This window comes from Nicotiana attenuata, unplaced genomic scaffold (assembly GCF_001879085.1).
Source record: "Nicotiana attenuata strain UT unplaced genomic scaffold, NIATTr2, whole genome shotgun sequence".
NCBI lineage: Eukaryota > Viridiplantae > Streptophyta > Magnoliopsida > Solanales > Solanaceae > Nicotiana > Nicotiana attenuata.
Window position 1 is genome coordinate 25,044 of NW_017671907.1, and position 13,048 is coordinate 38,091.

At 43.4% G+C, this 13,048-nt stretch overlaps 1 protein-coding gene across 1 annotated transcript; it reads left to right on the plus strand.

Moving 5' to 3' along the window:
- The first annotated feature begins 4,551 nt into the window (after positions 1 to 4,551).
- Positions 4,552 to 6,441, plus strand: LOC109210835. The gene is made up of 2 exons (XM_019374307.1): positions 4,552 to 5,113; positions 5,363 to 6,441. Exons 1-2 carry the CDS (start codon positions 4,552 to 4,554, stop codon positions 6,439 to 6,441), a joined length of 1,641 nt encoding a protein of 546 aa, XP_019229852.1.
- The last annotated feature ends 6,607 nt before the right edge of the window (positions 6,442 to 13,048 follow it).

A 13,048-nucleotide genomic window follows, 5' to 3' on the forward strand; every position in this document is an offset into this window, starting at 1 on the left:
ATATCCTGAGGGTTTGAAACCCTAGATTTGCACCCATAATGCTATATTGAGGTGACTTGCACGCCGGATAGAGAGCGTGGGGTAGAGCACCGTTGGGGATTGTGACTTGGTCCGTCCCGGTTGTCGATTTTACCGCGTATTTCACTATGACTTGTTGTTTTTCATTATGAATTGGGCTTATTGCCGTATTTGGGGCTTATTGCCGACTGTTTGAACTCCTGGTGAGCTATCATCACTGTTTTCCTCACTATTTGAAATACTATTTGAACTCAGTCCATTTGAATTACACTGTTTCATGAACTCAGCTATATTTTTACTCAACCTTGAGTTTTAACTGATAATTGAACTACTGTTTGAGCTGAGCATTTTTGTTTTACTGATGCCCGGGGGGCTTATGATTATTTTTGGACTGATTGAGGCCGAGGGCCACATGTGAGGATATGTTGAGTGATGTGAGGAGGCTTTCAGGCCTCGAGTGATATATAAGGAGGCTTTCAGGCCTCGAGCGATATGTGAGAAGGCTTTCAGGCCTCATGTTGATATGTACAGGCTTTCAGGCCTTATGATGATATAGCGCTTGGGCTGTAGGAGCCCCTCCGGAGTCTGCACACCCACAGTGGGCGCGGGTACCCATCTAGAGCGGTTAAATTTTAGACAGTGGTAACAATGACACTGTCATACGCGTTTTGGTCAGGTAACAACGACTGACCAGTCAGGTAACAATGACTGACCAGTGGTAACAATGGCACTGTAACATGCGTTTTAGTCAGGTAACAATGACTGACCGGTCACGTAACAATGGCTGACTAGTAACGAAAATCATGCCCGAGGGGCGAACTTTTATGTGCTCATCTTGTATACTTATTTGCATTTTTACCTGCTATACTATGGTATTTATGCCCGAGGGGCGGATTTTTCTGTGCTAATCAGCACTAACTATTTGAAACAATTTTTTGTAACTATTGAAAAGACCATTTTCAAAAGAGATCTGAACTGAGCCGAAACAATTCTAAAGAGTTCTCTGATTTCACTGTTTTTCTCGGAAATTGTACCCGGCTTCTGTATAGCTTGTTGGTTGCTTTACGTGATTTCTTGCTGCTCAGTTATTATTTAATTTTATTGCTCACTGAGTTGGAGTACTCACTTTACTCCTTGCACCTCGTGTGCAGATGCAGGTATTATTCACCCGGTAGCGGGTTTTGGTAGCAGGTTGAAGGTATTGTTATCGTAGCTGGGCAAGGTGACCGCCAGCGTTCGCGGCGCCGGACTTCTTCTTGGATTCTGAATTCTTAATTCATGTATTACAGATCTTGTAGTCGTATTTGAAATCCTTCTAGATGCTCGTGACTTGTGACACCCCGGTCGGGTTGTGTTGGGTTGTAATTAACAGTTTTTAATGCCATTAAGTCGTATTTTCTATTCATTCATGTTTAATAATTGTTAAAGAGACGAATTGGGATAATTGGCTGGCCTTGTCTTCACGAGAGGCGCCATCACGACCGAGTTTGGAAATTGGGTCGTGACAATAACATGCTTCTACAACTTTGGATACAAGAACATCTTTGTCACTGTCCAGGGTACATGAACTATGGTATGAGTGGTCTAAAATGCATTGAGGAACATTGAAACCGGTTAGAGGGTCATGAATTTCAAGAGGGTACGGAGGCCTGGTTCGCACATTTGAGCTCCTTAACTTGAAACAAAATTGAGTGGACATTCGGTTGGCTCCCGGTCACTGAAGTCATTTACATGTCAACCGAGGTGTGTTATCTTCTCTTAATGAGCCTCCAGAGCATTCAGTTATATGCTCCACACAGGGTGCTACGCCAGCTGGGCAGGTACCAAACTATCCCACATGATGAAGATCTGAGCCGACAAGTCATCAAATTGGGTCCAAATGTTGTGTTCCCAGAAGCAAAAGTTCGTCAGATTTGGAATTACTGTAGGTTTCTAGAGCCAAAGACTCGGGTAAGGGATCTATCCAAAGGCGAGCTAGAGCCTAGTTACACGACATGGTTTGGTAAAAGGTTTCAATTCCATCACGAGCCCGAACGGCCTGCTAAAAGACCCTATATCCAGCAATTCACTAATAAGTCACGGGAGCAATGGGACTGGTTGGCAAAAAATATAAACTACAGAGCCACAATAAGCAAATTGGAGGGACAGATCTGAGATGTTAAATTTGACAATAGTGTACAAGCTGCTGTTGATGAAGGGGAAAAGAAGAAATTGGATCAAGAAAACAAAGCCCTTCAAGCCTAGATCCAAAAAATAAAGATAGCTGCTAAGAATCAGGAAAGGAGTCGAGCGGATGAAAGACTCATAACTGGTCTTAGAAGGAAAATATCTAAGTACAAGGATGACTTGGAAAAATCCGAGGGCAACCTGGCAAGAGCCCGGGCACAGTTGACAAAGTCCACCGAGGGACGGGCAGAGTTTGTACGGTAATTGAAAAGGAAATATGAGGGAACAGTCACAAACTTGAAGGAAAGGCTAACTTCCCTCGAAAATGAGATGGCCAAACAAGCTAGGAACTTTAAGGCGGAAAGGGAACATTGTTGTGCATTAATGTCCCAGCTAGAGGAAGATATACAAGAGTTGCAGGGTCAGAACCATCATGATGCCCGAGTGGTAGAAGCAAGGTCTCTACAAATCAAGCGTTTGCTCCAAGAAAAGGGTATCATCTGGGAAAGAATTAGAGCAGTTGCTGACTACATTGTCACAAAGTGCCATGAATGTGACGACATGACTCAAACCACCTTTTTTCTCCGCAGTGATGACCTTTGTTTGACAAATCATGAATGACATGGATCATCTTCAAGGAGACCTTGCACACAAGCCTGTAGCGAGACCGACTGATGTCCCGCGGGCCCCTGGATCAACTTTAGAAGTACTTATGTACTCTTGATTTTTGTTTTGAGTCTGTATTTCAGTTTCTAGTTTTAAAGTCTGTTTTGAGTCTGTTTTTAGTTTTTAAATTCCTAGAAAAGTAGGATGGAGTCTTTTGTAACAGAGAAAAGTAGAAGTTTTTATTAATGAAAATTTAGAAAACCCAAAAATTATTTCTTTATTTTTCGCATTTATTCCTTGAACTACGTGATGATTTGATTCATACGGTGTCGTGATATGTAGGCAATCCTAATAAGATCTGGTTATGATTTTTAAATAATTCGAATAAAAGGAAAAGAAAGAAAACTAGAAAAAAGAGACAAAACAAGAAAAAAAGAGAAAGACAAGAGTAAGGGGGGAAAATGACGACAAAATGCAAAAGAGAGCAAAAGATGAAAATAGCCAAAAGAAAGGAGAGGTTTGGGGAGATAAACAAAAGCCGGGATGAAACACACAACCATTGCAAAAAATGTAGAAACACATTTAAATTTATAGGTGCATCACACCCCAACGTGCGATTTCCTATGTGTTAATTATCTCAAACTAACTAGTTTGTTGTGTTTGTTATTAAGTCAGGTTTTGTATTAAGGTGGTTGGTTTTGTGGTAATCTAGTTTCACATCCTTACTTCACAATATCAAAGGGAAGCATTGAAATATCGTTAGAGGGTCATCTGCCAATAGTTCCTATCCCAGAGGATAGCCCGATCTCGGCCGTCCCAACATCAGAGTCAGCAGCTGCTGAGGAAAACAGGGTTTTGCGTCTCCTCATGTTGGAAATGTGGGACGCCCGGTCCAGTGGTAGAGAGCCACCAAGTACGATACCTGGTTTCCCTGAGCTACTTCCTAGGGCAAGTGGAACTTCCAACGTCCCAATAAATCACCCAAACACTCCTCTTGCATATCCTACCATTTCAGCTCATTTTGCCGGAACACCTTGTGAGGTTCGCCCCCACGTATTAATTTTGGGTGTGGCCTCCAACATATTCACTGCACCACCCTCCTCTACCACGGCACAACCCACTTTGCCCAGTCCAAACTTTGATCCATCATCTTTCACTTTTCAAGTACCATCTTTTCCACCAGAAATGGCCCATTTCACTACCAATTCCTACCCCCAACAGCCCCGGTATGAGTTTACGGTGGGACAGGATAAAGCTACAAAGAACCCCGAGAAGGAATAAATCACTTCGAAAATGAGGAGCATGGAACAGAGCCTTAAAAATATACAAGGCTTAAGTGGTCAAAATAGTATATCCTGTGCTGATTTGTGTATGTTCCCACATTTCTACCTACCCTTGGGCTTTAAAACTCCTAAGTTCGAAAAGTACAATGGGCGTGGGGATCCTATAGCCCACCTCAATAGGTACTGCAATCAACTGAGAGGGGCAGGAGGAAAAGAGGAGCTTCTCATGGCTTATCTTGGAGAAAGTCTATTGGGCATTGCATCCGGGTGGTACATGGATCAGGATATATCCAGTTGGACCTTTTGGGATGATCTAGCTCGGAATTTTGTCAGGCAGTTTTAGTATAATATAGACATAGCTCCCGACAAGAATTCTCTATCGAATCTCAAGAAGAAGTCATCGGATAGTTTCCGGGAATATGTTGTTAAATAGCGCAAACAAGCAGCCAGGGTCGAGCCCCCGATGGATGAAACAGAAATGGTGAGTGTTTTTCTACAAGCCCAGGAGGTTGACTACTTTCAGAATATGATGTCTGCAATGGGGAAACCGTTTGCTGAGGCCATCAAGATTGGTGAAATGGTCGAGAACGGTCTGAAAACAGGGCGCACATTGAGCCAGTCTACCATAAGAGCTACATCCCAAGAAATTCAAAGCGGGTCTGGAGGTGTTGCGAACAGAAAGAAAAAGGAAGAAGTGGCAATGGCGGCTTCAGGTCCAAGAAACCCCCGTCCACCCAGAAGTTATTTCTCTCCACGTACCCCACAGCATTATTATCCCCACCAGGATGTGGCTTATGCTATGGCCCCCCAACCGTACGCAGTGATGAACGCCCAGCCATGCACTAGGCCACAACAACAGTTTAACCAAAACAGAGCTCCACCTCCTAGAAATAACCCTCCCTACCAAGCTCAGTATAATCCCCGACCTCCACAGAATAATTTCCCTTACAATGCCCGTGCTCAGGAACCACCCAAAAGAACAAAATTCATGCATATTGGTGAACCATACTCTAGCCTTTTCCCTAAACTTGTACAAATAGGTTTGCTACAACCCGTACCCCCGAACAGACAAAATCCAGAATAACCTTCCTACCGAGCTTGTACCCGATGTGCCTATCATTCTGGGTTGGAAGGAGATGACACTGAAGACTGTTGGGCTCTGAAAAGGGCGGTGGAAAATCTCATAGAGCAAAAATAGATAGTGCTGAAGGATGAAGAAATTCCTAATGTGACCAACAACCTATTATCGGCTTACAACAATGGGCCCGTTATTGGGATTATTTGCGAAGATAAGGAGTTTGATCCCGCCTTGAAAACTTTCATTGCCATCGCTAATGTCGAAAAGAAACCAAAGGCTGCTCCAAAGCAAGACAATGGGGAGAATAAGAGTAAACCCACCCGTCAAAGTGCAGAAAATACAATGGAAACCAAAACTGGGGCAGTACCCCCAAACTATGCCATTCTTTATGTTCCCCGGGGTCACAGGAAAGAACAAATGACATTGAGCCCTCCAAGAAGATTCGAGCTGAACAAGGGACCTAAGATGTACATGCCTAAAGGGACCTATGTGGTACGGGGGCCAGTAATTTTACCAAGGTTGAATGAGCCCGTGGTTATTGGCTGCGCACCGCAGAAGCCCATGACAGACCCCACTGCTGTCCCATGGAGTTACAACAAGGCGGCAGTGACATACAAGGGAAAAGCCATCCTAGGGGAAGCAAATGAAACTAACCTAGCTGAGAAATACCTTAACCATGAGGATTTGAACAAAGCCAAGAAGAAGTGTTTCGCACTCAAGAAGCCCGTCAGTGCTGAGGAGGCCGAAGAATTCTTCTGTAAAATGAAAACTGCAGACTACGAGGTTATAGACCATCTCGGGAAATCTCCTTCACAGGTCTCACTCCTGTCCCTACTGTTGAGCTCAACCGAGCATCCAAAAGTGTTGATAAATACCCTCAATGAAGCTTACGTTCCGATTGAAACCATCGTTGAACAACTGGAAAGGATGGCAGAAAGATTCTTCGCAATCAACCAGATCTCCTTTAGTAAGAATGATTTGCCCCCGGAAGGGGCCAGTCACAACAGATCCCTTCATTTGATAGTAAAATGTGAGGGGTACTATGTGAAAAGAGTCATGCTGGATGGCGGGTCCGGAGTTGATATCTGCCCTCTCTCAACTTCGCAAAGAATGGAGATCGGGACTGAGAGAATAAGGCCTAACAATGTCTGTGTGCGTGGCTTTTATGGTATCAAGAGAGACACCATAGACGAGATCGACTTGATTTTGACTATTGGTCTTGATTTCGAGGTGACATTTCAGGTCCTGGACATGGACACTTCTTATAATTTCCTCTTGGGAAGGCCTTAGATTCACTCGGCAGGGGCCGTACCTTCCACTCTCCACCAAACGGTGAAGTTTGGAATATGAAGATCACGAGATCGTGGTCCACGGAGAGGACGAGCAATCAATTTATCGGGACCCATCAGTCCCATGTCTTGAAGCTAGGGAAGGTAGCGAACATATAGTCTTCAGGCTTTCGAGGCTGTGGTCACAGACTAATATGAAGAAGGAAGCCCGTATCCTCAACCTTTTCTTTCAAAATGCATCAATTATGGTTGTCAAGGAAATGATCAGGCATGGTTATAAGCTCGGGAAGGGGCTTGGGACATCATTGCAAGGTATCACAGAACCTATCACTATGACTGCGTGTGAGAAGTTCTTTGTTGTGGGTTTTCAGGCCACGCCAGTTGATGAAACTTGGGCAGATGAGCGGAAGAACAATGGTTGGGTCTTGCCTCAGCTAATCTCGCATCTGTTCGAAACATTCGTTAAGCCCAAGTACACAGAAGAGGAAGATGAGGCCTTCACGGCCGAGGAGATTGAAGAAATATGTGGAGCTATGAGATAGATGTTGTATGAAACACACATGGTTCAATCGGGAGAAGGCTCGAGCACCGCTGACGTGCTGTAGATGGGGCCCAATGCCAAGTTGCAAAACTGGAAGGCTACTCCATTCCCAGTCATGTGGGAATCCCGGTAGTCCAATCTTTCAACCTTTTCTACAACAAGAGTTAATCCAAGGTGTAACTCAGATGTTTCCTTTAGTTTACTATCTTTAAATTCTAATGTAAACCCTGTTATCTTCAAATTCAATGAAATGAAATCAATATTTTATCGTTCAAGAATCTCTCTCTCTCTCTCTATTCTTTCTGATTTTTTGTTACTTTTTCTTATTTCTTCTTTCAGTTCTAATAATGCGGCTTTAAATAACATGATATGCTTGCAGACTTCATGCCCAAATCCAAAACAGTCTAAAATTGTAAAATAATGAATCAAGAACCGGAATACGATGAAGAAGAGGCTTTTAGGGAGATAAATCGAGAATTGGAACAATTTGAGAATAAGCCTAAGCCAAATCTAAATGAGACCGAGCCAGTAAATTTGGGTAGTTTAGAAGAGGTCCAAGAAACCATGATAAGCATTTACACATACGAAAGAAGTAGGGATGCACTGATCCATCTTTTGTTTAAATTCAAAAATGTGTTTGCTTGGTCCTGTGATGATATGCCAGGATTAAGTGTTGATCTAGTGGTGCACAAATTGCCAACTTACCCCGATTGTCCCACTGTCCAGCAAAAACAAAGAAAGTTCAAAATTGACATTGTGACAAGATCAAAGAAGAGGTCACCAAGCAGTTGAAAGCGGGTGTGATCAGAGTGGTCTAATACACCACATGGTTGGCTAATGTAGTCTCTGTGCCAAATAAAGACGGGAAAACCCGAGTGTGTTTTGACTATCGGGATTTGAACAAAGCAAGTCCCAAGGACAACTTTCCTCTACCAAACATCTACATCCTCGTTGACAACTGTGCCAAACATGAGATACAGTCTTTCGTGGATTGTTATCCTGGATATCATCAGGCCTTGATGGATGAAGAAGACGCAGAAAAGACAGCCTTCACCATTCCCTAGGGCACCTATTGCTATAGTTTCATTCCTTTTGGTCTAAAGAACGCCGGTGCAATATACATGAGAGCTATGACTACCATTTTACATGATATGATGCACCAAGAGATCGAGGTATATGTGGACGGTGTGATCATTAAGTCCAAAACACAGGATGACCATGTTCGGGACCTGAGAAAGTTCTTTGAGCATCTGTGCAAGTAAGATTTGAAGCTAAACCCGGCAAAATGTGCATTATGAGTTCCGTATGGGAAACTTTTTGGATTTATAGTCAGTCAGAGGGGCATTGAGCTAGATCCAACGAAGCTAAAGTCTATTCGGGATTTACCTCCTCCAAGAACCAAGAAAGAGGTTATGAGTTTGTTGGGAAGGTTGAATTATATCAGCCAGTTCATTGCTTAGTTGACTTCCACCTGTGAGCCCATATTCAAGCTGTTGAAGAAAGATGCAGCGATTAAATGGACGGATGAGTGTCAAGAAGCCGTCGACAAAATCAAAGAATATCTGTCGAACCTGCCAGTCTTGGTCCCACCCGAACCTAGGAGGCCTTTGTTTTTGTACCTGACAGTCTTGGAGAATTCCTTCGATTCTGTCCTCGGGCAACATGATGTGACCGGGAAGAAAGATCAGGCAATCTACTATTTGAGTAAGAAGTTCACTAGTTACGAAGCCAAATACACCCTGTTGGAAAGAACTTGCTGCGAGCTAACTTGGGTCGCTCACAAGCTTAGGAATTACCTGTTGGCCTACAACCCTTACCTCATCACCAGATTAGATCCTTTAAAGTACATATTCCAGAAGCCGATGCCTACAGGAAGGTTGTCAAAATGGCAGATCCTGCTCACCGAGTTTTACATATTCTATGTCACTCGCGCGGCAATGAAAGCTCAAGCTCTAGCAGTTTACCAAGCTGAAAATTATGTTGACGATGAGTATCAGCCTTTGAGTACTTACTTTCCAGATGAGGAAGTGAATTCAGCAGAGGTAATTCCAGAAGACGCCAATGCTTGGAAAATTTTCTTCGATAGAGCGGTGAACGCAAAAGGTGTCGGGATTGGGGAAATTTTGATCTCACCCACTGGTCAGCACTATCTAGCCACAGCGCGACTTCATTTTTCTGCACAAACAACACCGCCGAGTATGAAGCCTGCATTATGGGCATGAATATGGCAATTGCTCAAGATGTGAAAGAATTGGTAATCATGGGAGATTCAGATCTGATTATCCGACAGGCTCAGGGAGAATGGGAAACTCGAGATGTCAAACTTATACCATACAGGCAACATGTGGAAGATCTTAGCAAACTGTTCAAATTCGTCGAGTTCAGGTATGTCCCTCAGTTTCACAATGAGTTAGCCGATGCACCCGCTACTCTAGCCTCGATGTTGCGGTATCCAGGCAATCTCCACATTGACCCATTGGAAATTCAAATCAGAGAAAGGCATGGTTAATGAAATACGGTTGAGGTGGAGCCAAGTTTTTAGCCATGGTACCATGATATCAAGATGTTTTTGAAAACAAAGGAATATCCCGAGCAAGGCAGTGGAGATCAAAAGAGAACCATTAGAAGGCTTGCCGGTGGCTTCTTCTTGAGCGGAGAAGTTTGTACAAAAGGACTCTAGATTTGAAGCTTTTGAGATGTATGGATGCCCAAGAGGCCGGAAAAATCATGAATGAAGTACACTGAGGAGTATGCGGACCTCATATGAATGGATATGTCCTTGCAAAGAAAATCCTTCGAGCAAGGTATTACTGGATCACCATGGAAAAGGATTGCTTCAGCTTCGTCCGAAAATGCCATGAGCGTCAAGTACTCGGTGATCTGATTCATGCGCCTCCCTCAGAACTTCATCCTATGTCGGCACCATGGTAGTTCGTTGCTTGGGGTATGGACGTCATTGGGCCGATCGAGCCAAAAGCTTCAAATGGGCATAGATTCATATTGGTTGCCATCGACTATTTCACAAAGTGGGTTGAAGCAATTACTCTTAATACTGTCACTAAGAAAGCAGTGGTAGAATTCGTCCACTCCAACATCATTTGCTGTTTTGGCATCCCTACAACTATTATTACGGACAATGCTGCAAACTTGAATAGTCATTTGATTAGGGAGATATGCGAACAATTCAAGATCACGCATGGGAAATCTACCCCTTATCGGCCCAAAGCTAATGGTGTCGTTGAAGCAGCAAACAAGAACATCAAGAAGATTCTTAGAAAGATGATCCAGAGTTCTATACAATGGCATGAAAAGTTGCCGTTTGCATTATTGGGATATCGCACAACTGTACGCACATCGATTGGAGCAACACCCTATCTTTTGGTTTATGGCACTGAAATCCCTTCCCTCCGAATCATTCTTGAAGCTGAAATTGAGGATAGTGAGTGGGTCAAAACCCGTCTAGAATAGTTAACCCTGATTGATGAAAAACGAATGGCAGCAGTTTGCTACGGGTAATTGTATCAACAAAGAATGGCTCGTGCCTACATTAAGAAAGTACGGCCTAGGAACTTTGAAGTGGGGCAACACATTTTGAGGCGTATTCTCCCTCACCACCAATAAGCAAAAGGAAAGTTCTCTCCAAACTGAAAAGGTTCGTACATTATAAGAAAACTATTGCCAAAACTCGCATTGTACTTGGGAGACATTGAAGGGAATGATCCCGAAACAGCTGTGAATACAGACGCAGTCAAAAGGTATTACGTTTAAATCTTTCTGCGGCACCAATATTATCTGATTGGGATGACGAAGGCTTTCACTCTCGCTACCCCAAACACTTCTACCCTTTGTTAACCCTTTGAGCCCGTTACTCTTCTTTGATTACCCTCTTTGGAACCCGAAAACGTTTGTAAAAAAAATATCAATCAAAAACCAAGAAATCAAAAATCAAAAACAAGTACCCTGAACTATGTTCAACTTGATTCTGGAAGGATATGTAGGCGGCCTCTCTCTGGGTTCAATCACACCAAAACAAAAATCCAAATTTCCCCAAAAGTGAAACTGGGGCTAATGTTATGATGGTTCGGCGATGATCCCGCCTGAATGATTCCAAAGTTGTAATTCAATCCAAATTATTTTTACCCCAAATAATGTTCAAGTCCTTCTGATCAATCAATGAGAACTTTCATGAATCGGAGAATGCGTCTGCTTGGAGCTGATGCAACAATATAAGAGAAATAAAATGAGAGAGTCTTATTGGTGAAAACTCACATGGGCACTGTAAAGCGATGGTGAGTAGAGAAACTAAAAATGAGAAAATCTTGTTAGTGAAAACTCGCAAAGAGCACTATAAGGCGATGGTAAGAAGAGAAATGAGAGAGCTCAATTGGCGAAAACACGCAAAGGGCGTCGTTGATCGAGAATAAGGAATTCCTTACAACCATTGGCACTGAAAGAGTCCTGGCAAGGTTTCTCGATTTTAAAATGTGAGTCATAATGGGTTCATGAGAGATTAGATAGTTGCACAGATCGGGTGTCCAGTCCAAGAAGCATGTCATGTCTATTGAAGTCTGCATGTACTCCAGATAAGTCCTTCTTTTCTCCCCCAAAAGGGACACTTCTCTTTAAATTCATTATCCTGTCCTTTGTTTACTTTTCTTTGAATCCCTTTTGGTTTAATCCTCCTTCGAAACTAATACAAAGAAAAGAAGGCAAGATTGGTTTTACAGGGTTCGGCTTAGCAAAAGCAAAAGTTCAGGAAAAAGCACTCAGCCTTAGCAGGTGCATCAAGTCGGCCTCGACTAGCCATGATGGCCGATGCTCCAGAGTCGAAAACTCTTGAAAAGGAAAGAATTCAAAGTCAAGTGCCCATGAATGCAAAATGAAATGAAAGCCAAGCCCCGCATTGATTAACCATCATGTGAAATTTTGAAAAGTCAAGACCCCTGGGTTTAGAAATGAAGCAAATTCCCAGAAAACCAACAAGTAGTGGAGATTTCAGCAAAAGAGTTGGGCCGAGATCAAGTGATCAAAACAATCAAGGCCACAAAACCAACCACCATTTCAAACTGACAAAATGTTCTTTTATTTGAAAACAGGTGCAGTCCAAAACAACTCTGCAAGAAGCAAATGCAATAAAACTAGAACAGTTCTGCAGCAAAAGTTGACCCGAAAAGGGGAGTCTTTTTTAAACACCTCATTCATTCGCCTAATAAAATAAAAAGTGAAGTAAAAAGAGAGGAAGAAGAAAAAGAAAGAAGAAAGAAAAAAGAAGAAAATTCAAAACCATGGTAGCATAGGGCCTCCAATCTCTAGCTACGTTTTCCCAACATAGGGTCCCATTCCCTAATCACTCCCAGCATAACCTGGTAGTCTTTTCCATTAAAGGGTTCCATTCCCTAGTTGATCTCCGGCATAACCCGTGGACCTCCCCAACATAACCCACGGACCTTTTCTCTTTTCCGGCATAACCCGATGACCTTCCCCGATATAACCCGTAGACCTCCCCGGCATAACTCGATGACGTTTTCTCTTTTCCGGCATAACCCGATAACCTTCCCCAATATAACCCGTTGACCTTCCCGGCATAACCCGTGGACCTCCCCGGCATAACCAGAGGACCTTTTCTCTTTTCCGGCATAACCCGATGACCTTCCCCGGTATAACCTGTGGACCTCCCCGGCATAACCCGAGGACCTTTTCTCTTTTACAGCATAACCCGATGACCTTCCCCGACATAACTAGTGGACCTCCCCGGCATAACCGAGGACATTTTCTCTTTCTTGGCATAAACCAAGGACCTTTTCTATTTTTCGGCATAACCCGATGACCTTCCCCGGCATAACCCGCGGCATAACCTGAGGACCTTTTCTCTTTTCTGGCATAACCCGATGACCTTCCCCGGCATAACCCGTGGACCTCCCCAGCATAACCCAAGGACCTTTTCTCTTTTCCGGCATAACCCGAATACCTTCCTCGGCATAACCCGTGGACCTCCCCGGCATAACCCAAGGACCTTTTTTCTTTTTCGTCATAACCCGATGACCTTCCCCGGCATAACTAGTGGACC

Bases quoted from the DNA above. Each gene is read 5' to 3' on its own strand.
- LOC109210835 (XM_019374307.1), top strand. From the start codon at position 4,552: ATGGTGAGTGTTTTTCTACAAGCCCAGGAGGTTGACTACTTTCAGAAT. The intron at 5,114-5,362 runs GTTTGCTACAAC...TTATTTGCGAAG, and splicing joins CCCTAAACTTGTACAAATAG to ATAAGGAGTTTGATCCCGCC.